Below are 26,948 nucleotides of genomic sequence, written 5' to 3'. Positions count from 1 at the left end.
TGATTTTTTAAAATGATTTCTCTAGATAATAAGGTGCTTTTATTCCTAAAGGTAGAAATAGCCTTAATTTAAGAAGTTCAATTTAAGTATATTTTTTTTGTACAAGAGCTTATTTAAAGCCTTCTTAGCATTTCAAAACCCTGTTTCAATTTATGGTTACAAAACTAATAGAGAGGTTCTAATTTTAACTTTTTATATAAATCTTGATATCTTTCACAAGTCAAATATGTAATAGTACCCTTTTCATTAAAATGTTTGTGACTATCTTCAATATTCCTGTTGTGTCTTTTACCTGTAGTTTTTATTAAGTTTATTTTTGTTTCTATGTGAAAAATGTATTTTTAACTCATGATCGACTTGAAATTGGGTAGGAATTATACTGCTATGTACCTTAATCTTAATTATCATTATTACCCCTTATCATTACTTTGTATTTTCATTTTACAGATGGAATACCTCAGGTTTATTATTTTGGCCCATGTGGCAAATATAATGCCATGGTGCTAGAACTACTTGGACCTAGTCTGGAAGATTTATTTGACTTGTGTGGTAGGACATTTTCTCTTAAAACCGTTCTTATGATAGCCATACAGTTGGTAAGTAGAATAGATGTTAATTTGAGTGTTCACTAGAATAACTATTTTAGTCTTCAATGGATTAAATGCTTTCTTCACTTAGGAGATTTGCACTTCAGTTTTAAATTGATGTTGGTGGTATTTAAAATTATTGTCATACAATTTAAGCAGGAATACTCTTAGATTACTTTCATTTACTTTGTTTCAGTTTTTCAAGCCATTTACTGAATGTAATTACTTGTGTCTTCTGCGTTCTTATCACAATCTAAAATCATGAATTTTGATATACTCTTTCAAAAAAGAAAACCTTAAAGAAATAAAAGTAATTTTAGCCCAGACAAGCAGTTGTATTATGAGACTCCTAAATATCATAAGTATTTTTTTCCTGGGCATTCTTATAAGAAAGCAAACAAACAAATGAAAAATTCCCCAAATTCTTCTAGAATTTATACACAAAATTATTAAATGAAGAATTATTCTCTTTTTTGATGATTCCTTATTTGGTTCTGACTTGAGGGTGGGTGGAAGTGGAAAGAAGGACAAATAAGGCTGTACATATTTACCAGTTTTCCACCTCCCTAAATAGTGATATTTTTACCCGTAATGGTTAAAAATAGCTGTTTAAAACATGATTGTAGTTATATAACAGACTCCAGCTACAGACGTACAGACACATTGAACTTATTTGTAGCCAAGTTCTTTTTTTTTAAATGCTCAAGTCCTCACAAGTCCAGAGATCAGCTTTATGTAATACTTCCTGTTCTTTTTCTGAATGTGGAAATTTTGATAGAAAGCAGTCCAGCTAGAATGCATAGTGATGAGCTTTCAGTGCTTCTCTCAGTTATATCTTTAATATGTAATAGATCAGACTTTGCTGCTTACTGCTTGGTGACATAATTTCTGGTTTTACTTTTCATGTACACAAAACATACTTGTGCCAGCTGTTTTGAGAGGCAAAAACCTCTGTTGTGTGCAAGATTCATGACTAATGTCCAGTGTGAAAGTTTCCAATACAACAATTGATGTATCTGCTTTGGAAAAGTGTACAATTTTCATTGACTTTAACTGGGAGATACTTCATTAAGAACAATATTGCTTTGGTTTTAAGATATTAGGAGGGGTGATTTCTTCTATGTATAAAGCCAATATAAGATATTTAGCTTCTGACACATTTTAATGTGGCAATCTGAAGCTTAAATTAAACTTCCTTGTCTATTTTTTTTTCTTTTATTGAAGATTTCTCGTATGGAATATGTCCATTCAAAGAACTTGATATACAGAGATGTAAAACCTGAGAACTTCTTAATAGGACGACCTGGAAACAAAACCCAGCAAATTATTCACATTATAGACTTTGGTTTAGCAAAGGAGTACGTAGATCCAGAAACAAAGAAGCACATACCATATCGAGAACACAAGAGCCTTACAGGAACAGCTAGATACATGAGTATAAATACACATTTAGGAAAAGGTACGTGTGCATTTTAAGTACAGAAACAGCTGTGGTTTGTCATAAACCATCTTGCTTTCAAGTAACAGTTTTTGTCAGTCCCTAGTCATTAAGAACTACAAATTTTCTGTATTGTGCAAAATACAGTGTGGCCTTATGGAAATGGTGTTTATGGGAATAATCTTTTTTGAATTGCTAATCATCTTGATCATGTCTTGGGAATTGTCCTCTTTGTTAGCTTTCCTTAAAAGAAAGATGTGGTGTATCTTTTTGTAGCATAATACCTTCACATTATAAGTGTACCATGGCAGGGTGAAGTGTCCAGGAAGTCGGTGTGCTTATTAAATGCACAAAAGTCAATAGGTTGCAATAGCATGGATTTTCAATGCTTCCTTGCTTTTCCGATCTCTTTGAAATGCATCATAAAGTAATAAAACAGCTTAGAGATAATGCTGATTTCTCGATTTTTTTTAAATTTTTTTTTTAGTGCTTACACTGTTAATAAGGCATTGTCAGAGTCATTAAAGGTTATGCCAGCAAGCTAAAGAAATTACAGGATATCTATAAATAGAAAAGTTGGTTTTATTGAATGAATAAATTCACCTTGAGAAAGGTATGAGTACTCAGATCTTTGTTTATTACAGCTATAGAGAGGTTTTCTAGTGAAATCAGTTAGTTAGACCCCTTTGTGTATGCCAGTTGTTTATCACTGCATGGTAATCACTTATTAGGTTATTCTTTGAGCTGATCATAAAAACGTTGCACAATACTTACAGTTTAACTGTAAGCATAGCTGTTAAAACTGCAAATGAGAAACCATTCACATTTCTCAGACAGGAATAAGGTGCTTTATCAATAAAGCAGAGCCAGGAATCACTTAGGTTGGAAAATATCCTTAAAGTCATCAAGACCAGCTGTTAACCCAGCACTGCCAAGTCCACCACTAAAGCATGTCCCTAAGTGCCACATCTACAAGGCTTTTAAGATACCTGCGGAAGTGGTGACTCAATCACTTCCCTGGGCAGCCTGTTCCAATGTTTTAGAACCCTTTTGGTGAAGCAAATGTTCCCAATATCCAATCTAAACTTTCCTATGGCAAACATGAGGCTTTTTCCTCTTGTCCTATTCCTTGTTCCTTGGGAGAAGAGGCCAATGTGGGTACACTCTCTTTTCAGGAAGTTGTAGAGAGTGATAAGCTCTCCCCCAGACCTCGTTTTCTAAACACCCTCCATCAGCTGCTCCTCATAGGATCTGTGCTCCAGACCCTTCACCAGCTTTGTTGCTCTTCAGTGCAACAAAGTGCAGCACCTCAAGTGTAGGGTTTTAGCTTCCTAAATCTAACTTTCGGAACTCAGGTTCTTCAGATCAAAGAAGCATCCGCTACATTTTTCAGGCATAAATGGTGATGTCAGTGTAAGGTGACTGTTATATTTTTGACACTGGGCTCTCATCTCCACTAGCAGAATAGACTTCTGATTATCACAGCATTTTCAACAGTGGCACAACCCCTTTTAAAATCAAATAAATTTTTTACTCCTCCTTAAATAAATGATTGCCCCTAAACCTTTTAAGAAAAACAAACCAAAATGTAAAACTGGTAATTACTTGAAAAGCAAACTGAATTTTGATTACATGTCTGATATTTACACAAGATGTGTTTATTTTTGTCTAATGGTAACTTATTTGATCGTAGAATGGTTTTGGGTTGGAAAGGACCTTAAAGATCATCAGTTCTGAGTCTGTTGCCATAGGCTGGAACACCAGGTTTCTCATGCAAATTTGCCTTGGACAGTTCCAGAGATGAGACAGCTTCTTTGTGCAAGGTGTTTCAGTGTCTTGCTACTCTCACACTGAGGAGTTTCTCCTGAATCTTTAATCTAAACTTACTGTCTTTCAGTATGAAACCACTAGGCCTTGTTGTGTCACTACATGTCCTTCTAAAATGTTCCTGAATAGCTTTCTTGCAGGCTTCTTTTTGGTACTGGAAGGAGCTGTAATGTCTTCCTGAAGCCTTTTTTTCTCCAGGCTGAACAGCAGCAACTCTCTGACTGCCTTCATGGGAGGGACACTCCCTGAATGTCTTCATGGACTTGCTTGATCAGGTCTATATGCTTTGTATCTTGGGGACCCTAGAGCTGGATGCTGCACTGCAGGTGGGGTCTCACCAGAGCAGAGGTGTAGAATCCCCTCCCTCACTCTACTGGCCACACTGTTCTGGATGCAGCCCAGGACATGTTTGGCTTTCTAGGCTGTGTACATTGTGGGGTCATGTCCCACCTCTTATCCACCAGCACGTGGAAATCCTTCTCAGGGCTGCTTTCCATTCTCTGTCCAGCTTGTATTTGTGCTTGGATTGCCCTAATTTAGGTGCAGGTCTTTGCACTTCTCGTTGTCATGTTCACACAGGCCCACCTCCCAGGCCTGTCCAAGTCCCTCTGTGGCATCCCTTTCATCAAGGGGAAGGTGCTGTTGATAGCACCACATGGCCAGATGAACTTGGCAGACTTGCTGGGGGTGTTCTTGATCCCACTGTCCATGACACCAGCGAAGGTGTCACCCCGCAGTAGTTCCAGTACAACCCCTAAGGAACTAGTGTCCACTTGGATAGGGAATTCTTGACTACGATTTACAGTATGACCACTCAGCTAATTCATTATCCATTTGTTTCAGCTGTCAAATCAGTGTCTCTCCAGTTCAGAGACAAGGATATCCTGTGTTACAGTATCAGATGCTTAGTATATCCAGGTAGATGATGTTGGTTGCTCTTCCATGCACCAACATGTAGTTGTGTTGAAGGCCACCAAACTTGTCAGGTATGATTTGCCCCTACTGAAGCCATGGTGACCATCAGCCACCTCCTTATTTTCCATGTCCCTCAGTATAGTTACCACAAGGATTTACAGTGTGATCTTGCTGGGCCCTTGGTGAGACTGACAGGCCTATAGTTCCTCATGCCTTCCTTTTCTTCCATTTGTAATTATGGGGGTTATCTTTCTCCTCTTTTAGTCTGTGGAATCTTTACTGGGCTGTCATGACTTCTCATATGTAGTGGATGTAATGGCTATTGTCTTCGCCTGAGACTCCCTAAAGACTCGTAGATGCATCTCAGCAGGTCCCGTGGACTTGTGCACCTTCAAGTTCCTTAGATGGGCTCCAACTTGATCTACAGTGTTCTTCATTCTGCCAGTCCCTGCCCTTTTCTTCTTGTGACATGAGTAATGTGACTGGAATACATACCAGGGAAGATGGAGGCAAAAAAGTAATTTAATGTTCCCCAGGATCCAATCTAAGCTTACCTGTGGTGCAATGTAATTTCTTTGCCTCAGCTTTCTCCATATCCCAGGTCTCCTGTTTCCTTCTGGAGATGTCATGCATTTTTCCTAGTTTTCCTTTTGTCACCATCTTACTTATAGAATCTCTTCTTATTGCCCTTGACATTCCTGGCCACATTTAATCCTCTCAGGGCTTTAGCTTTCTTAAGCTGATCTCTGGCTGCTCAGACAATTTCTCTGTATACCTCCTAGTCTACCTGTCCTTGCTTCCCTTCTCTATATGCTTCCTTTTTTTTCTTTGGATTCATCCAGGACCTCACTGCTTATCCATGCAGGCCTCCTGATGGTTTTTGCTTGACTTTGTTGGAAGGCATTGCTCCTGGGCTTGGAGGAATTCATGCTTCAATAAAATTAACCAGCTTTCTTAGGACCCTGCTTCCCTGCTGGGTCCTATGGTACTTTGCCAAGCAGATCCCTGAAGAGGCCAAGATGCATCTGCTGAAATTCATGATACTGGGTTTGCTTTGCTCCCTTCTCACTACCTTTAGGATCTCAAACTCCAGCATTTCATGATCACTGCAGCCAAGGCTGCCCTGAGCTTCTCCTTCCCCACCAGCTTCTCCTTGTTGGTGAGAACAAGCTCCAGCATGGCACATCCTCCTTTTTATGTTCTCTGTCACTTGGAGAAGGAAGCTATCATCAAGGATAACTTACTGGATTGCTGATGCCTTGCTGTCTTGTCACTCCAGGAGATATCAGAGTGGTTGAGGTTCCCCTGTGAGGACCAGGGCTTGTGAACATGAGGTGGTTCCTGTATATTGGTAGACAGCTGTTATGAATGGTGTTTGAGATCACTTAAAAAGTCATCAGCAAGGGTATCAGTAAAACCCTGATTTAATATTAAGCAATGACAAAGTTCTTTGCAAGATTCACTCTGATACTTACTAGTCAGTTACACCAAGGAAAAAGAGAAAATCCAAACCACTACTAAAATCCAGTCAATAAAAACAGAAATGAACTGTCTAGGGCTGTGTGTTTGTTTAGGTGCATGTGACAAGTGACAAAAGAACAGTGAGGGCAGGTATAAAAAAGAATGCAGCCTAAAAGCTTAACAGCACTCAAAAGTATTTAACCTTAACTTACACCTTTACATAAGCCTTAAACTTAACAATTCAACATAGGAATTAACACTCAACAACATTTAACCTGTCTTATAACCTAACCTTACTTACAAGCCTAACTTTGATATCCCAGATACCTGAACATCTGAGAGAGCAGCATTTCTCCCAGAGTTTGCTGTAGCATATGTGTATGTTTATGCACACAAAGTCAGTGCAAAGTACCTGTCAAAAAATTCCCCTCAAAGGCAGTGAAATACTCACTCTAAGTGCTTTTGCATCTCTTTATTGTGCAAAGATTCGAGCCCTTGAGGAGCGAGGGTATTGGCCTATAATTCATTTTTGTTCAGCAGTTGTCTGAATACAGCAAACGTGGGAGTTTGTGGGCTCTGAGAGGCCCAGCTCAGAGAGAGGTTGCTGGTCTCAGCTGCTGCGGTCCAGAAGAATTCAAACGTTCTCATTTTAGACCACTGTTTTGTAGGATCACAAGAGAGTGGGCTTTAGTCATAATAATGTTTCATCTGGCCACAGTGTGAGTTGGCACACAGTTGAAAGTGTGAGAACAGGGATGTTATGCTATGCAAGCAAGAAAAATAGTTTCCAAGACTGTTCATAAAGAAAACATGAGCTTGTTAGACAGCAGGGACTCCTGGGAGCAAAGGGTTTCTGATATACTCAAGAGAAGGTGAGCCCAGGTGCCGTTTGTCAAGCTGAGACCTAATGAGCTTTTTTTCAGATAACAGTGGCCTAGAAGGGGTGAGGGAGGGATGCACCACCACGAGGACTCAGCTGCTCAGTCTTCCTGGCTGGAGTGCCTGTGGCCACCTAACCCTGCCCTCCTGTTAATCGGTCCCCAAAAGCTCTCAGTCAGCTCCTCATCCATCCCCAGACAAAACTCCATGCACTCAGCTTGCTATTGCCGTGGAGGGTAACATTACCTCCTGGTCTCCCTTGCCTCTCCTTCCTAAAGAGCCTGAATCATTCCATTCCAACAATTTTTTTTAATGTTCTTTGTTATGTAGTATATTTTTTAATTCATGCAGTGAGATATACAGAGCACTAAAGGTCCTCAAATTCTGTGTTTATAGAGACAGTGGCATATAGGATACAGTTATAGACTCAACTCTCAAAATAGTGGTAATAAGACAATTTTTTCGGGTGATATTTTTAGTGTGTAGATAATTTCCTGAGTTGCTTGAATGGTCTTACAGCTGACCGTTGTAAAAAAGTGTTTTCAGTAAAGAGGGAGGCTGTCAGGTTCACATTCTCTTATACGTTATTTTTGAATATGTCTCTGTTGACCTGGAACTTTATCTGTTAGTACGTATGAGTAAGGAAGGATGTTGTCCTTAAATAAAAAGTGTTATTTTAGGATCCATAGTATATAAAATTGTCATAACAAATGCATAGCGCTAGAAAGACTTTAAATGTGTAATCAAAACTTGGTCAAAATCACCAAAACCCACTCTTTTAAGGTGTATAGGAAATACATAGTTACTGGACATCCTGTAGTCAATAATCTTTTGTTTCAGAAGAGACATTTGATCAAGGATTTCTGGCAGTTTTGTGCCAAGTTGGGAGTGTGCATATAGAATAGAAGGTATTTTGTCTATGTGAAGAATAATGTGGCTTTATTCAGAGAGCTATTTGAAGGATATACAAATACTCTGCAGCTCTTACTAGCATGTCACTGGTGCCCTACCTTTCAATAAGATAATTTCTTTTAGGGATAAAATGACTCTGCTTCTTCTCAGTTCACTTCATTTTCAGGAGGGGAAAGTGAGATTACAGGGAGTGTAGATTCTGACTGGGAGGTTAATGAAGACAAAGATCTGCATCTGTGAAAGTTCTGCAAATTTCAGTGTTTGCTGGATATGTAAATTGGTAATTATTTTGGGATTTCCCTAAATTCAGAAGAACAGTGTATAAAGTGTTGTCAAAGTTATTTGGCTACAGAAAGCATAATCACATGGAGTCATAATTTACTGTAATCTAGCCATCTGTAATACTCTCTGGGGAACTACCCATATCCTTGATTGTATTGGTTGTTTTGTGATAGTGCTTAATTATTGCAGAGGTTAGTTATCATACAATGAATACTTGAAACTCTTCTGGGGTTTGCTCTTAATATGAATAGAAAGTCTGCTCTTAATATGAATAGAAAGGCCAAATGAAGCCAATTTGTTTAAACAAGTACTTATCCTCAAACAAAACTAGGAAAATGTCATTCTTACCTTTAGTACATGTACTCTCTTGTCAGCACTGTTATAGGTTCTAGATTAAGAATCAGTTTTGCAGAGGCCAGACTCCTTTGTAATCTAAACCATCCCCAAATAATTCTACAGTTGATCAATTTTAATTAACTTCTTACTGCAAGAACAATGAACATTTGGTCCTAACTTTTCATTAAATCATAAAGTTTACTAAATCATGAAGTTTTTCCAGTAGCTCAAAAAAAAAATAATCCTTCTGCATTTTTTGAGAATGATTTCTTTCAGCCAGATAATTTTCTTAAAGTGCTGTTGAGATGAATATACCTGCAGTCTGCATCTGCTTTTTTTTGGGTTTAGCTGTGTTCTTAAGGCAGTCTGTAGTACACAAGAATGCCTGCCCCCACATGCTCAGTTTGGTTTCAAGTACTTTATACCTAACAATTATTTTTATATAATTTGGAAGCTAGTCTTCTAAATATAATGCAAGATTACACAGATGGAAGTTTCTAATAATATTTGCATTTTGTTTCAGAGCAAAGTAGAAGAGATGATTTGGAAGCATTGGGTCATATGTTTATGTATTTTCTCAGAGGAAGTCTTCCCTGGCAAGGTTTAAAGGTAGTGGGTTTTGATATCTGCCTCTGTCCTGTTTTCAGATCATCAGCTTTTTATTGACATATTTGGGGTTTTTTGGAATGTGTGTCTGCAAGCTGTATAACTTCAGAAGCTTGTTTGTTCTTCTGTCATAGGCAGATACATTAAAGGAACGTTACCAGAAAATTGGAGACACTAAACGAGCAACTCCTATAGAAGTATTGTGTGAAAACTTCCCAGGTAATGTCTGCTGTTAATAAAAACGTTGTGTCTTGATTTATAAAATGAAGCTGGCATAGGTGATTGCTGGGGTTTAAAACTGCAGTACGTGTAATAGATCACAGTACAGGGCATGTGGCACAGGGTTGTGTCCAAGTAGTTCTTGAATATCTACAGTGGAGGAGATTCCAGAACCTCTCTGGGTAAGCAGTTCCAGTACTCAGTCACCTGCACAGTAAAGGAGCTCTTCCTCGAGTTTGGGTGGCACAGCCTCAGTGTCTGCCCATTGCCTCTCCTGCTATTGCTGGGCACCGCTGAGCAGAGCCTGGATTCATCCTATTGGCAACCACCTCTTAGATGTATTTTATGTATTTTATATGTATTAATGTATTAATCAGGTTCCCTCTTAGTTGCCTCTTTTCAAGGCTGAACAGGCCCAGCTCCCTCAACCTTTCCTCATATGAAAGTTGCTCCAGTCCCTTGATCAACTTAGTAGCTCTTTGCTGGACCCAGTCCAGGAGCTCCATGTCTCTCTTGTACTGAGGAACTCAGAACTGGACATAGCCATTGACTAGAGGGAAAGGATCACCTCCCTTGACCTGCTCTTCATAATGCACCCCTGGATTCCATCAGCCTTCTTGGCCCCCAGGGCACACAGCTGGCTCTGAAGAGTTTGTTGTCCACCAAGACTCCCAGGTCCTTCTCTGCAGAGCTGCTTCCCAGAAGGTTTGGCCTCCAGCCTGTGCTGCTGCACAGAATTATTCTTCCCCAGCTGCAGGACCCTGCCCTTGCCTTGGCTGAATTTCAGAAGGTTCCTCTGTGCCCATCTCTCCAGGCTGCTGAGGTCCTTCTGAAGGGCTGCACAGCCCTCTGGGCTATCGGCCACTCCTCCCAGCTTTGTGTTGTCAGTGAAATTGCTGAGGAGACATCTGCCCCTTTGTCTGAATCATTGATGGATAAGTTAAACAATACTGGGCCCAGACAGAAGAATTATCCTTTGAAGCAGCAGTAAGCTAATGCTGCTGTTCTTCAAATATATTCTTCTAAAGGAAACATTAAAAAATACTTTATGTGTACTTACAGTGATCAACTAGTCTGCACTTGTACCTTCACACTGAAAATTTTGCAAGCCTTTTCACCTGAAATCTGGTATCATACCTCTATTAAAAACAAGCTGTGTTAGAAACAGCTTGAACTAATATTTAAAATAACTTAAAAGTTTCAGGTGTCACTTCTAGGTCTCTAGAACTACAAGGAGAATCAATGAGGTGTTGGAAAATTGGACAGAAAGAAATAGGACCTTTTTTAGAAGTTGTAATAGTTAAAAGTGCTTGGAACAGGGGACATGTATGACATGGACATGGTTTTTCCAAAACATAAATGAAAAGTAATCAAAATATCATTGATAGGCAAAGTGGATTTGCTGAGAGTAGCTCATTACTAATGAAAGGAAATCCTGTCCAGAGTAGGACTTGGGGACACAAAACTGATGCTTTATGTGGCATATCCCTTTCTTTACCTATTCTTAGTCTTGTCTCTGTAAAATTGGTTGGAAAGAAAGAAGAAAGTAGAGGCATTTCTCTCCACAAAGTTTTGCACATTGTGCATTAGAACTATAACATTGAATAGAAGATCTCAACAGGTAGCATGAAGGAAAAATTAGCGGGGTGTAAATTGCTAGGATATGTTTGGAATATGGTAGTATATCTCAGAATATGGTGGCATTTTAAAGAACATCATTAAGTAACTTTTCTTTCTGGTAATTCATGGTGCACAACTGTTCAGGTTTTATGGTGAGAGGTACAAGTTGCTTTAAAATTAAATAAGGTGGTGGGGATTTTTTTGAGTTCCATTAAAACAGATAATGGCATATGTATATATTTCTTATTTATCTAGAGGAAATGGCTACTTACCTACGTTATGTAAGAAGGTTAGATTTTTTTGAAAAGCCAGACTACGACTACTTAAGAAAGCTCTTCACTGACTTACTTGATCGGAAAGGTTATATGTTTGATTATGAATACGACTGGATTGGCAAACAGTTGGTGAGTACATTTCAGCTGTCAGTAATATAATGGCTTTTTCTGTGATCAGTTTTGAGTTTCATTAAGACATATGCTTCTCAAGGCTGCTAGTAGAGCATTGAACAGCTGCTATTACAAGCCCATCTGCAGATGCATGTTCTAACATAATCTTTTGGCTTGAGTGCTTCTTATTCGTTCTCTTTCCAAATGTGCTCTTATTATCAAAGTACATCTCTGCTCAATCCAAAATGAGATGGTAGAAATTTGGATTGTTTTTTTGAAGGAACTTAAAATTTTGCAAGTAATTGTCATTATTGCGTGAATTTTTTTTATTCCCAGTATTTTGAAAATGCAGAGCTATACATCTGCATATGAGGTATACTCTAGATATTTATCAGTTCACTATGATAAAATATTGCATAGTTCATTGAATATTTCATTGTGGCGCCTCTAAGGTTTCAGGAAACACTCTGTTTGTATAATTTGAGAAATTGTAGTGGATGGGGTTTACTTCAGCTTCTCAAATTTTTTCACTTCTTTTTATTATTTTTATTATGTAGGGAAGGGAGGGCTAATATGTTTATATTTACCAGTTTCAGATTATGCACTTCACCCTTCTCTGTGTGATTCTGAAAGAAAGGTAGCATTTGTTTTATTGCAAAATGTATTTTTCAGTGTTTAGCATTAAAAATTGCTTTAAGCTTTTGATCAGGTTTCATCAGAATGTCGTAACTGCTAACTGCAGAAAGTATCAGCCTAAAGTCTTTCAGAAAATTAATGTATAATACTTAGAATTGCTACTTCAATACATTTTGTAAGTAACGGTTTGCTTTTTTTCTTGTGGTTATTAGTAAATATCTAGTGAAGCTTCTGCTTTAATCTGATAATTTTGTGTTACTTGAAGCTGTCAGATTTAAATATTATTTTCTATTACAAACCAGTAACTTTTGGTGAGACTTAGAAATTTATTTTTTTTACCAGTTGCTACATATTGTTTATATTTGTAGCCTACTCCAGTGGGTTCAATACATTCAGACCCTGCAATGTCTTCAAACAGAGATGCATATCAGCACAGAGACAGAATGCAACAATCCAAAAATCAGGTAAACTGCTCATCTAAGATTATCAGCATTACTATGTCTTTTGTCTAATGATTTGTGCTATGTTTTTATTAGAACTTGAAAATAAAAACGACTAGGTTTTTTTTTGTTTTCACTTTAAGTAGATTTTTTGGTAAAGTCTACATATGTAGAGATACATAAATATCTCTTAAAAGCTTGCTTGTTTGAAGCTATGATATAGTGTAGTGAATCAGTAGTGAATTTTCTCTCTACTCACACTGTCTTCGCTGTCTCTCCTCCATACACTCTTTCCTCTCTTTCCATTCTGACATGTATGTATAACATTTTCACTTTATTTTAAACCAGGCTAATGACTTAGGTGGTAACAATGTTAGGAATTCAGAGCTGTGTCAGTTTACCTAAGCAAAATTGGAGGGTTATTTTAGTGTGCTTTTTCTTACTAACAATTTTGAGGTTTAGCTGCTTCAGCTCTGTATGAAAATATTTATGAACGCATGTGTAAGTACGTTGATAATGTTGAAGTGCAATCTATATAGGGATTGAATGTGTAGCGCTTCTGTACTTCTTAAAAATATGACAGTTAATGCACAAATTGTTTGTTTTAAATTTTTTTTCTTCTTTTGCATAAATCCTAATACATTCAAAAATGATAGTCAACAGACCATAGGGCAGCTTGGGACTCACAGCAAACCAATCCACATCATTTGAGGGCTCACCTGGCATCTGACAGACATGGTGGCTCTGTACAGGTATCTTCTGCTTCTTTGCATGACCTAAATCAGTTGTTTTGCATTACATAATACTGCTTTCCTGTAATGTATCAGATGATTCATGTTTTCATGTTAAGATTGCTTATCAGTAATGTTCAGAATGCTGCAATTATTTATTATTTTCCAGTTCAGTTGTCAAACTGAAAACAGGTGCTGAAACAATGGAACTTTTTGTTGATGGAATATTTCTTGCCATGTTTCTTAGTTAAAGTCAAAAATAAAACAGTTGAGCTGTCTTTTTTACAGAATATATACTTAGCTCAGTGAAAATAACTGAAGTTTAGACTTTAAATGTGTTACTTGTATTAGCAACTGAAACCCAATATTCACTGAATTATGTTGTCGTTCAAGCTATGTTTTTTGTTCCTTAAGTAAAAATCAAATTAAAATGCTACTTAGTGATGTTTTCTTAACCTTCACTCCATTATTCAAATAGTAATTGACTAGAAAAAGGTTCCCAGGGCAGCACCTCACACATCTCAGTGAAAAAATTTGTAGAAACCAAAAGTTTTTCCTATATTATTAGTTTATTTCATCTTCAAAGAGCTCTTTTCCTGGTTTATTTTCAATTTTTAAAACTAATTTTTGAAATTTTTGATGTCTCATTCTTTGAATATATTTAGGTGTGAAATAGTTGGAGTAATGTGTGAGGAATTAATACTGGGAGATTCAAAATGCCAAATGTGAAGTCTACATGAGATTTTGAGCTTTGAGGCCAAAATGTAAATGGTTCAGCTTTGTGAAGTCTTATCTGGGCGGGGGTTGTGTGTAGAAATTGTTGCTGCATTTTTGATTATGACAATCTAAGTTATGTATGTTTCTTCTGAAGTTTTTGATTTGGAAAAAGATTGTCATGGCCTGAAGAAAGAATGAAAAGCTCAGGATACAGAAAAAAAGGCTGCAGTCCTGTCAGTGTAATAGCATTCTCTAAATTTTGTTGCTTTAGAAACAGCTGTCATGTGTAGTGTAACAAAATCTAGTAGGTGACAATTATTATGGTGTATAAATAAAAATTTAAAAGTTGTTCTTCCCATTAACAGATGTTTAAAAAAGCCTTCTTTTCCCATATTTTAGGTTAGAAAAATACACATTGAATTAGTTAGATTACAGTTAGTAGAACTTTCAAAGTGTCATTGTATGATTCTGTTGGCAATTGTGGCACTTCAGAAATCTTTTATTCTTTGTCAGGTAAAATTTAATGATCACAAGAAATTTTCTTCCATTGTAAAATAGGCTGAATACCCTTCAGGGATGGGGAGAACATTTTCTAGGAAATAACACAAATAACACTAGTATTCCTTACTGTTAATATAGTGTTGTTTCAGTCCTTTCTCCTCACAGGATACAGGCAGTCTGAATGAGTTCAGATCATTTAGATCTGTTGAGGCTAAGCAATTGCCACGTGAATGAAAGCACTGTGCAAAACTGCATATGTCCATATGTCTTTGAAGATCAAGTGTTGTGCAGCAGGATGTTTTCATATTGGATTGCTTTTTTGTTGTGGAGTGGTCATGCTTCCTTATTAAGGGCACTTATAAAATCACATAGTATCTCCAGTTATGCTGTGACATAGCCCCTGGCTGTTATCAAATACATCTTTGTTGCAGGGATACTAACTGAATCATGCTATTTGTTGTTTCATTAGCTAGCTACTTTAGTAGGATTCTTAGTTGCTTCCAAGGAGACAAATACTAAAAGTCATACAGAAAATTGTTCAAAGGTAAAGTTAAGTCTGAGGTGTGAACTTAAAGTGTATTTTTTTCTTTGTTGTTAGTGAGCCATTGCTCAACTTTGAGATCATTTTTATTAATTTTTCTGCAAGGTATGAAAATCTGTCAGATTATGTCAAAGTGACAGTGGAATGTTTTTAGGTCAGTGCTATTAGTCATGTGTAATAGTACTGCTGATGTCATCTCTTAGGCTCTTTTTTAGGTGATTATTCAAATGTGCTAGTGATTCTTTTCTGTGACATATTAACATTGAGGGAATTGAATGTTGGTGATGTATGTTTGTTAGCATACATTTGTATGCTGTTAGTGATATGTTGAAGTGGGAACCATTGAGGTTCAAACTGGTATTTCATTAACAGATATTGTTCTACTTTTTGTACAAATTTAATTTTTCCCAGACCCTAGGCTTGTGTACAAAACATCCTTATGTGCTTAGACATGTCTAATTTTACTTTGTAGATTCAGTTAAAGTTCAAATAGTACTAGGAAATTGAGTTGTAAAAGAAAGACATCCCTTCTTCCACTAACATCAGTCAGTTTTTCTAGTTCATGCAGACTTCTTAATGATCAACTCATACCTCCCCGCAATTTGTTCAACAACTTTTGTGCCTTTGTTCTCATAAGTTTGTCTCACTTCTCAAAATGTCAGTTGTACAACACTGAATTATTTTTTTCTCTGCATGAGCTGCAATCTGCTTGCGCACTCATAAAGACTATATTAATCTGTTCCATTAGTTTTTTTTTCCATTACTTACTAACTGGTCTTCTTTCTCTTACCTTTTCTCTTTCTTTTTTCCCATTGGGAAATTCTTTAAAAGGAGGTTAGATGGAAAGATTGGGTTAAAGAGTTCCCAGTAAAGTACTTAGGAACTGCTTGAAAGACTTTTATATTTGATGTAAGTAGTTTTCAGTTGCCTGATTCCTCTCCTTCAAGAAGTCAAGATAGTAAAGTGTTAGATGAAACAAATCAATTTTGCTGAGCTTTTGTGAACTAAAAAGGTATTGTGATGACTTTTATTCTTTTGTCTTTCCTGAAAACTTTTTGAAGGTAAAACAAAGAATTGTGTAGTATCACTAATGAATTCCTTGGAGATCTAGACTGGCTTTAATTTTTGAGTGGAGAATTCAGTTACTGAGATTCTTAATGGGATTAAGGGGTTTTTTTCTATGTCTGTTCCAAAATTTTGCAATTCCTTGTTGTGACTACAGTAATGAAAATCAGCAAAATTTGCTTTATATGGCAGACTTTCTAACTGATTTTTGAACATAGCAAGTAAAAGATCAGTTTGTGTACTAATCTAGAACAAAGTATAGAGACTGAAGATTTAATGTCACCATTTAGGGATTTGGTATTTAGGTTTAACTGTGTCTTGTTATAAATGGCCTTTGTCAAGCTTCCAGAGGACCATGTATCTAAGAAATCAGTCTTTGTCACAATGAATGTGTCACTAATAGGTAGTGGGTGGAATTTTTGTTTCTCTACCTCATGGCATAGTGAGTATCAAGAAATAACCAGTGATGCATATGCTTCTTTATATAGGTGCTCTTAAAACTTTTAAAGAACTGATTAAATTTGAAGGAACTAAATTTAAACCAGGATGAAGTTATAAAAATGCTTAAAGCAGTTTTAGGTTTTCAGTTTAGTGGTTATTCTCCCACTTGAAAATAGGTGAGTAGCTTAAGTTAATCTTGAATATTGCAATACTTCTAATTTGAAACTTTTAAAGTATTTGTTTTTTGAAATGTAATTATGTCACTATTCAGGGAAGAATGTTCATATACATTTTGTAACAGAATTTTTAGGTGGAAAACCATGATTTAAATATCCTAATTTTTTCACTGTAGTTGTATTCAAGTCTTCTAAGAGATTAATAGTGCCTCTCATTTTTTCATCAGGCTATTGATTTCATCAAAATCCATTCCAAATTGAGTCACAAGTAGAGAAATTAAATTCAAAGTTTCTCTTAAAGCAAACTTAGTTTCATGTAGCTTCTCTCTCCTGAAGTTATAGCTTTTTATGTGGATCTACTGTGATGAATTTTCATTGTGCCTTACTTGTGGTATATTCTGGCTACAGAATTTGGTGTACTACTCCTTCAGTGCTTATGATGTCCTCTGGGTGACTTATTCTTGGTCAATTCTGTTATGTTCCCATATCTTTCTGCCTCTGTTGTGCAGATTTTTGAGATGATTCGCTCATAGTTGGAAAGAAAAATGTAATGTAATTTGCCTTATTAAAGGCTTTTTTAGGTCATACTGCAAAGTAATTTACTGAGGTAATGTGAAATTAAATTCATACACCTGGTAGCCTTACTGACAGTGAAATTGAAGCAGTCCTGCCTATCTCTTGTGCTCCTTTGTATGAGTCTTTGTTAGTTTCATTCTCTTTAATTAGTGAGGAGCTCCTAGAGCTGCTTTCAGCAGCAGTAGATTTGAGTGGAACTCAGGTCATTTGTGGTTCTGGACAAGCATGAATGATCCTGATTTTTGGATTTATGCTATATATGCTTTGGTTCACTTACGCTTTCAGTGGTTGTAACTCTTTCCAGAAAGAAGAACTTCATGTTTCTCCCATCTAAACTGTGTCATGCAACAGACACTTCATAGAATTTGTTTATGTATTTGGTGAATGTGTATGGCTGAGTTTGAAGTCAGTTTGAAAAATAAGCTGCTGTAAGCTTTGTTCTTTCTTACCACATAGTAGTGCATTGACCCCAGCAGAGGGTGATTTTGGCTCCTTTAGAGAGGAAGTCAGCTTAGATTAGTACAGCACATGCATAATACTTATAATATTACTCATGTAGGAAGGACTTTTATACACCTACTATCATATTTTCCAATTCAAATTAAGATGTGTACGTAGTTAAGTTTGATCTCTTTTTTTAAATGTGATGTCCAAGAAGATAGATATCATTGAATGGGTGCTCCTGGGAAAGAAGTGTGAAGGAAAGTGTAATATGAATGCCCCACAGATGCTGCAGTTGGCCAGTATGTTTGATATCTGTGTAAAAGTCATACATTTTTTCATTTGTTTTTTAGGAAAAGAGAACAGGAGTTCTTGCAAGTGCCTTTGCAGACTGTGACTTGTTCTTTACAGCAGTCAGGAATGCTAAGTGCAGTGTTTGCTTCCCGTCCAGAAAGAGCCATAGACCTGTCTTGCTATTTCTTGATGTACCCTACTTCTGTTTGAGTAAACTGAGGGTTTCTGTTTCTCATCAACCACTTTTACTCAGTCTTGAGCATGGATCTGAGGTTCTTTTTAAGCTTAGATTATGGAGCAGAAATCCTGCACTATAAGGGCTGCAGGCAAGGTTGACTACAATATTAGTTGGGTGACATTGCTTTATATGGATTAGTGCAGGCTATAGTTGTGGTTAGTTATATAGTTAGGCACAGGGAGCTCCATGTGAGCATGACCCCACCAGTGATCCCTTCCAGCCATAAGCATTCTGTGCTTCCTTTGGAACCAGACTCATTTGATGGTCAAGTTGAGAAAAGTTTTTTTTACCCTTACATTTTTATGACTGCACCTATCTTAATTAGCAAATACTTCTGATGCACTTTTCCACTCTGGATATTTTACAAGAAACAATGAAATGACCTTCACAGTAAGATACCTAGCGAGGTGGTTGGGATAATACTATATCCCTGTTCTTAGTAAATATGTAATGATGACAACTCAGAATATTCTGTGACTCTGTAAAACCCAGTAACTAGTAACCTAGGATATTTGGTTCAGGATGCCTGCCTCACCATCTTAAGGTTTGTTAAAGTACAATTCCTACTTATTTCTGCCACTGAATGTGAAGTGCTTCTGCCATGCCCAGTGATACAAAACTAAGCTTAAGACACCTAGTTGAAACTTCAGTGTCTTATTTATCATTGCAGGAATAAAGTTCAGTCTCCCATGATTCCTTCAGTTATATTGACTAAAATTTAAGTAGTTAGATTCCTGCAATCTCGCATATCATTTATTTTGTTATGAGCCTGCAGGGTTTTTTTTAGCAGTGGTTCCTATTTTAGTGAAATTTGAAAAAGAAGAAAACTTGGCCTGATGTCAGCAAAAGGCATGGAAAATGCCTTGAGTGCAGCAAACTTCTGAGGTGCAGTACTTAGTTACAATAGGAACCACAAAACAAACCTCAATAGGCTAGGCTCTTAGCTCTGGTTATAAATAGATGAGACATAGCTGCTATAACAAGAGGAGAGCTTGGAAGACTGAGGGAAATAATATTATGGTAGTGATTTTCTTTCTCATCTACTTTAATCTCTGACCATCAGACAACAGCTGGTAATAATCTTGAATTACAGACTACTCTTAGTGGCTCTATAGCTGATTAATTGTTTACAGATGTTTTCTGCAAACTTTTATATTATTTGTCCAGAATTACATTTTTGTGCTTGCTAGCTTGCTGAGCAGTTGCTGCTATTTAATAGCTGGTAGACCTTTCCATGGTGTCAAGCCAACACTTTAGTGGGTCAATTAGCACTGTCAACAGCTCTGATCAGGTAGGCACTTGTTTATGCCAGTTAGCCATCTTCCTTTTTGTATTCTGTGGGGTTGATAATGGAGAGACCTCTGGAATGGCTCCATTTGTCATGCAGGAAAGCTGACAGGAACTGAGAGAGGGAATATTGGGTTCCACTTGGTTTTAGGTCCAAACAAATATTCCTGGAGAACCACAGCTTTCACGGTGACTTGAACAATTTACTTAGAAATTTCATGGTAAACTAATAGGAATGAAGATTAATCTAATTTTTATAAATTTTTTGGCAGTAGATGTTTTCATGTCCTAAAAATCAGAGACCATATACTCTTACGTCTAGAAGACAGCCTTAGTTTTTCCCTTTTCTGGTGAGTGTTCTTTGAGATACAACTGAAGCAGACCTTTGTATTCAGTGTGAATATAAAGAGCTAAACCAAGGAGCATAAACATACTGAAGGAGCAGAAATAGGGTTAGACTGACTGAATAGGTATTGAAAAAGTGCTTAGTGCCTTCCCTTAGGGCTCTGAAGAGATGTGGGGGAGATTAGTAAATGGCATCCACAGAGCTGCTTTGCTTTATCCACTCACTTTGAGTTCATTGTAGAGGTTAGTTCCAATAATAGATATGAAAGGAGAATTACAAGAGCACAGGGATGCCAGAATTGAACCTGGAGAAAATACTGTTACTGGAATAAAAATAACTATAGAAATAACAAAAAATACTGTTTTTTTAAGATGCATTGGAACCTTAGGAATTAACAAATGTATGTCTGGCACTAGTATAATTTCAGGTCTTTCTTCTGATTTCAGGTAGTAAGCTCAACAAATGGAGAGCTGAACACAGATGACCCAACTGCAGGCCGTTCAAATGCACCCATCACAGCTCCTGCAGAAGTAGAAGTAATGGATGAAACAAAGTATGTCCTTCTTTTTATCTTCTTTGCATCTTTTGTGCTCAGCTGCTTCAATATTTTTTTATATAGTTTTTCAGAAAATGTTGTCTGAACTGAATAGTCATTGGTGAGGAGCAAAACTACAGTGCTATACTTAATTTTGTCTTTAAGTTTCTAATTAGTAGAGTTCCTGTAGCTTGTGATTTTTTTAGCCTAAGCCTTGAATGACATGCTTGCTATGCTGGCTGGAGAAGTGCATGCATTTTTGATGTTTCAACTAATTTTGAAATATTTATTTTAAGATAGTGTTCTGACTACCAAAAGCCATAGAACATGTAAAATTCTTCCTCTATATTGTATTCTGATTCTCTTTTTTCCTTTGCTCTCTTTCTGTATAGCTGCCAGAAAGTGTTGAACATGTGGTGAGTTATACAGCACAGGCAGGCAGAAATAGCCCTAGGAGCTTTGTTCTTTTCATTTTGTTTAAAACTAACTTCAGAAAACTTAAAAATAAAATATCTATTTAGAAATGACAAAATAAATTTTAATTCTGTGAAACAATTAACTGTTTTTACAAAAAGCCACCTTCAGGAGCTGTTCTGCCTGCTTCAAAGCCTGTTTGCTTTTAAGTTGTGTAGTTTGTGATGTACTTTACATCAACCTTTTTAATGGGTACTAGAATATTTTTTCTTATTTTCTATTCTGTTTGAAAGGGGAAAACATTCTTTTCAGATATTGTAGCATTCAGCTAGTGTATTAACATCTGGAAAATAATTCGCATGAATAAGTAATAATTGCTAGCAAATGTTTGAACTTTTCCAATTGTCTCTGTAAACAAACTATTTACCAAAGTATTAGTCTGTGACAACTTTCTAACTAATCACTAAAACATAACTTCAGAGTTCCTTAATTCTTAATTATATCCAGTGCAATGAAAGGGAAAAATATTAAGATCTGTTACCATGGGATGGACAACTAATATTTATGTATTTGAGTAGTAAACTTGGACTTGAAAAATAGTACAGAACAATAATCTTGGTAGCTAAAGGTGATATGAATTCTAACATGTTTCATTTTATAATTGTGCTTGAAATAGGGTATGGATTTAGTTTATCATAAAATAAAGGGTATGGATTTAGTTTATCATAAAATAAAGGCACACAGGTATGAAGGATACATTAGTATCTGCATTATTGCTCTGCTACATTAGTAGCAGAGCAATTCACTAGCAGCAATTTTTATAGGACCCATTTTCCTGACTTAAAGTTAAAAGGGAAATTTCTCAGAGTGAAATTTTTTTGCTTTTACATTTGAAGCAATTGTTCCACAAATTCTGGTTCTGGTAGGTAAGCTTTATTTGCATGTGTAATTAATAATTTTGAATGGCAGTGTCTGTAGGGCCACATTTTTACACAGGCTTTCTGTGAACACTGAGGAGAACTACATTCTTTGCTGCCATATTTGTGGAGTATGGTATTATTTAATTGTCAAAAATATATCAGTTCTCTGATTTTTATGTATATATATATATATTTATATATATTTGAAACAAAAAAAAATCCTAAGGGGCAGGGATATTGATAGGCTGCCCATAGCTAAATTCCCTATCCCCTCTCTTCAAATAAGCACAGTGATAATCTTCCTTATGCTCAGCTCATGTGCACACAGAAAAAGATTAAATTTCTTGTACTTTGAGTAGTGATTAGCACAATTAAATCCATTTCTAGTTCTCTATTTTAATTAGTTATCTGCAGAAAGTTAAGAGAATTCTCAGGAGCCAAGATGCTCAGCTGCTTGAGAAGTGTAGGAGTTCACTTTTTCTGATACGAATACAATAATGGACAAATATGCTGTCCCTGACCTTTTTGGCCTACTCTTAATTAGTTTGGTTACAGACAAAATGACTAGTCTCAGTGTCCTGCTCTTTAGATTGATTTTCTTGTTTTTGAGTATGTAACACTCAAATTAGTGTTTCAGCACTGTGTTTAAACTCAAATTTTCTGAGTGACTAGAGGTTTTACTGGGGGTAGTTTTCTATATTTTGAAGTTCTTTTATATTTTAGCAGTTAATTAACATACATGCACGCCCACTCACCCTTGCCCATTCTCCAGCTTTAGTATCAAACATCAATGCATAGGTACACATATTTTTTCAGAAAGAGCACTTAGAAGATTTTAATTTTACATTTTAACATCATAATTACAAGCCTAATATCAAAAGGGGTTGTGACACATTCAAACATTTGTTTATAGATTTTACACTGTGGAACAGGTTAAGGGAATGGGATTACTAGTATCCTTCATGTCTGTGACATGGATATTTTTTGTTCTAAGGAGACATTGGATGGCAAGGATATGTCTAACTTCGTGCCTCTTTCATAATCTTTTTTTCTGCCTGAAAGTATGAACAAAGCTAACCTCTCTTGCTCATATCTTCTGTTTGTAATGTTTCCTTATACTCTGAAAAGACAACCTTGAATCTTATTTAGAAATGCTTCATTCTTTGTTTTAGATGTTTCCTTAGTTTTAGAAACTTAGCATGACTATATCTTCATTTAAAAGATTTTAAAAGGGGTGTCCCTCATGTGGGATTGTCCCCATTATGTAGGATTTTAACTGTGAACATAAGTGTAATTTAGGTGAATATTTGAGCTTCTGCTACCATTTTGGTGAAATCCTGTGAATCAGAAAGGATAAGTTTGGGGTTTTCTAATTCTGTAAGGATTTTATTGTTTTGGGACATTTAACCAACGTTTAACCAAACATTTCATTGCTCAGTAATTATTTATCTACTCACATGCAGTATATATTCTAAACCTTATGCCATGTCATTTTCATGGTGGGTGTGCAGCTAGCATGACTTAGCAGTGGGTGTTGTGTTTTGGGAATTTTGGTGAGTTTGGTTTTTTTGTTTGTGAGTGTTGTGGGTGGAGGGGGTTGTTAGTTATTTTTGTTGGTTTGGGTTTTTAGAAAAGTTGCTTTCTGCCCTATTTGATTTGTTACTTAATGAAGGTGTAAAGCAAGGAGAAAACTAACCTGATCACTCTGCTGCCCTGACACTTGGGGATCTGCAAATCTCTCTATAGTCTTCTACAGATGCTCTTTCATTTATCACTGAGTAATTAACCTGTCTTTCCTCTTTGCTAGCCACAGAACAGTTGCTTCCATGAAACATGTGTGATTTGGATAACCAAAAGGCTCTTCTGTGGAAAGGCAGAGAAGGGCAAAAAGGAAATAATTGTATGATCTGTCCTTTTTGAACCTTGCATCTTTTTTGCCACCTTAAACACTTGCTACTAATGCTGCAGTCAAGTGCCTGCCACGTGCTTGATGGCAAATATAAAAACATAGCTGTCTAAACACAAATGACAAATTAAGTTGCTTTAGAATTTTGGCCTAAGGCACTGTTCAACTGGAAGGAAGGGTATTTAACAGGAAAAAAGATATGGTAATGACCTAGGAAGAACAAAAACTGTTCAAAACTATAGTGCTGAAATTGCTACCTCAGATAATACCTCAAAAGACACTTTAGATTGTACAGGAAAAGTGCAGTATTCTTTGCACTTTATAGATTGTTGTTATACTGCCGACTCTAGAAATGTTAAATAAACTCCAGATGAAGATTAGCAGTCATTAAGTACTTTATTTAAAAAAAATCCTTTCCTAGAAGTAGAAATTTTTAAAACTTACTTCTTCCGTATTTTGCATGCATATTGAATAGTATTATAAATTTGTGGTTTAATAGTCCTTAATAAAGCTCCTATCTATAGCTTTAAATATAGCTCTGAGCAATGTAATATCTGTAATATGTAAAAGTGACAATAACACCCTCTAGCGACAGTATGCTGAAGAACAAGTCTGCATTTCTGTTATGAATTATACTCATTGAGACATGATGCACTATGAATCTCTGACTCAGGGTTATGTTTCTTTCAGAAATTTTATTGTCAGGCAATAGAGTCTGTTCTACCATAATCCCATTTAAAGATGCATATACTTTAAAATTGCATTTATTTGGCTTTGGAAGCCAATTTGAAGTCTAGCACTCCTAGATTTAAAAATCACAGTGTTAAAGTGTACTTCAGTTTCTATTTCCAAAACAGTCCTCTGGTTTACAATTCATCATGGAATTTGCATTCCTTTAGTCCTTTTTATATATGTTATATATTATTAAGATATTTATTTTTCCACACCAAATAAAAGTTTTCAGCATTTAATGATTTCTCCTTGAATTGAAATTTAGTTGAATAGTTTTTATAGGTTAAAAAAACCAAACAAAAGAACTGTTAATAGAAATTACACTCATTGTAGTAGTATTATGCAAACTCAGAAGAGCAGAGGACTAAAAAAGCTGTGCTTTATGTTGCTTAAAAATAGAACTTTTGATTTTACCATTGCATGGTGCCCTTTTTCTCTGGTTGACAGAGAAGTAGGAGAAGGAATAAAAAACAGTATGAGATTTGCAGCAAAGATGAGTTAAAATTTTTTAATAAGAAAAGCAAAAAGACCTAAAGTGTCCTTGAATTTCAGAGAGCATCCAAGTAGTCCTAAATGTATAAGAAGTATGATCTACTTGGGTTGTGATCCATATAAATAAATTTTATTTAAAGAGCGAAGAGTTAACATTCTAGATAGTTGTTCTAGAATATAAATTATCTGCTGTACTTCCATCTTCCTACAGTTACTTATGTAACCTGTATATTCTAATGTTATAAATCAAGATAGAATTTTTCTGTGGGCTTTCCCTAAGGCATGCTAATCTTGAGCAAGTGTAAAAGTGATTTACCATCACAGATGAGAGTAGGATTTCCTCATCTACAGGATCATAGGATCATTCATATTGAAAGGGAGGAGAACTGCTTTGCTTTGAAACATGGCATATATAAAATACTTGGAGTGAAAAAGAAATTAAACTAAATTGGGGTTCATAGATCTACAAGTAGATTCAAAACTTAAGTGATAATGAATGTTAGTGGTTATAGGCAGATGCTAAACAAAGGGTTAGTAGTTATGGGGGAATTTCAGTTACAGTCAGTGGCTCCTACCATTCAAAACCAATTATATTTCTTCTTTAAGAAGTACTTCAAATTTAGTAAATACAGTATGATACTTCTGCTAGCTGTAAAAGTACTTATCTGTGTAGTTTCCCCTGCTGAATTTTAGTTTTGGGCTTCCTCTTCATCAATAACGAATGTTTTTTTCTACTGAAAGTTATGTAACTCTCAGAGCAGTTCTGGTCTGCCTCTGCCCACTGCTACTTTTTCAGTGACTGAGCAACAGGGTGCCTTGGATATTTTGAGAAGGTAACTTCTGTCTCCCCTTACTTTGGATGTTGTTCTCACCCCCGTAGAACCTTATTTTTAGACCCTTAGTCTCCCTGATTTTTAAATGCTTTCCCCATTTCCCATATTCCAAACTAAATAATCTGGATTCCTTTTGAATTTTCGTGACATAAATGCTTGGTGGACTTAAGGATTTACTGATCAAGGCTATTCATGCAGTACATTTATATTTTCACTACTGCTGTACTTCATAGTTTAAGACTGATCAGTGTATAGCGCTGCAAGTGAGAATTCAATAACCAAACCACAGAACTCCATGGGACAAGCTCTATTAGAGTAGACAACTTGCATGTTCAGTTTTGGTCACACACATTGTGAACACTTCAGTGTGAAGCTTTATTTTTAAAGGTGGTGTTCAGGACCTGAGAGTTGCTTAAAATAAGCCGAGCAGTACAATTTAAAGGAATTTTTTGTGTGTGCGTGTGTTATTTGGTTTTTTTTGTCTTTATTTTCAAAAGTACTTTCTGGACTTCTGCAGTCCTTCTGTATATTATCTATATCTAACTCCCTCCAACTCTTTTTCATTTTGTAGTGTTCTTTCAGGTACTTTTCAGATTGTCTCTGTTTGCGAAGTGAAATTCACAGTGTTTGTCAGTTTCTTTCATTCATGTAGTATTCAATTAAGCAGAAGAGGGATTATCAGTGTTCTTTATTTTTAAGCTGTAGTTTTTCACTGTAATATTTATTTTTACAGCACTGAGTCAGAGCATTAATTATGTTCATTAGAATTTTCTCTAAAATGTCTTGTGGAATAGCCTCGGAGAAAGTTTTTCTAAGTTCTGGTTGACAAAGGAAGCTCAAATTGTTTTCTTATTTTAGCAACAGTAGTGTCTTAAGTGCACAGTTTAGGTGACACAGTCATAAGCACAAGCTTCCATTTGGCATATTGCCAATTAATATGAAAGAGTACTCAGGTAATGGAATATTCTTTATTACAAATGCATTTTTAAGTCAGTCTATAATACCTGTGCTTTTGATACTCTCATCAATACTCCAAGCTTAATAGCTACTTGCATTTTAGCTTTAGTTAGATACTTTTTATGAAAAAAGGTGAAATGTGTCAAAAATATCGCTACTTCAGTTTCTTTTTCTAATAAATCAATTGCCTGCAATAGAGCTTAATGAGTTCCTTGTGGTGCTGGCTATACCTGAGCTATGTACTTCAAATGAGACATAGAG

The 26,948-nt window shown here is 36.2% G+C and overlaps 1 protein-coding gene across 6 annotated transcripts in view; it reads left to right on the top strand.

Moving 5' to 3' along the window:
• Positions 1–26,948, top strand: part of CSNK1G3 (casein kinase 1 gamma 3) — a 94,972-nt gene that overhangs the window by 40,724 nt on the left and 27,300 nt on the right. For 4 of the 6 annotated variants that reach the window (XM_071424373.1, XM_071424376.1, XM_071424374.1 and 1 more), the window contains exons 6-15: positions 448–596; positions 1,812–2,046; positions 9,161–9,246; positions 9,378–9,462; positions 11,338–11,486; positions 12,473–12,568; positions 13,201–13,296; positions 20,345–20,451; positions 20,826–20,849; positions 25,639–25,730. In XM_071424373.1, the coding sequence (XP_071280474.1) occupies positions 448–596; positions 1,812–2,046; positions 9,161–9,246; positions 9,378–9,462; positions 11,338–11,486; positions 12,473–12,568; positions 13,201–13,296; positions 20,345–20,451; positions 20,826–20,849; positions 25,639–25,696 (1,085 nt within the window). In that variant the 3' untranslated portion in view covers positions 25,697–25,730. The remainder of the gene's footprint in view (positions 1–447; positions 597–1,811; positions 2,047–9,160; positions 9,247–9,377; positions 9,463–11,337; positions 11,487–12,472; positions 12,569–13,200; positions 13,297–20,344; positions 20,452–20,825; positions 20,850–25,638; positions 25,731–26,948) is intronic. The other 2 variants (XM_071424377.1, XM_071424378.1) reach the window with 2 other exon arrangements.

Source organism: Agelaius tricolor, unplaced genomic scaffold (genome assembly GCF_023055355.1).
Source record: "Agelaius tricolor isolate 1412-34295 unplaced genomic scaffold, bAgeTri1.0.p SCAF_4, whole genome shotgun sequence".
Taxonomy (NCBI): domain Eukaryota; kingdom Metazoa; phylum Chordata; class Aves; order Passeriformes; family Icteridae; genus Agelaius; species Agelaius tricolor.
This window is presented reverse-complemented; position numbering and strand designations above follow the sequence as displayed.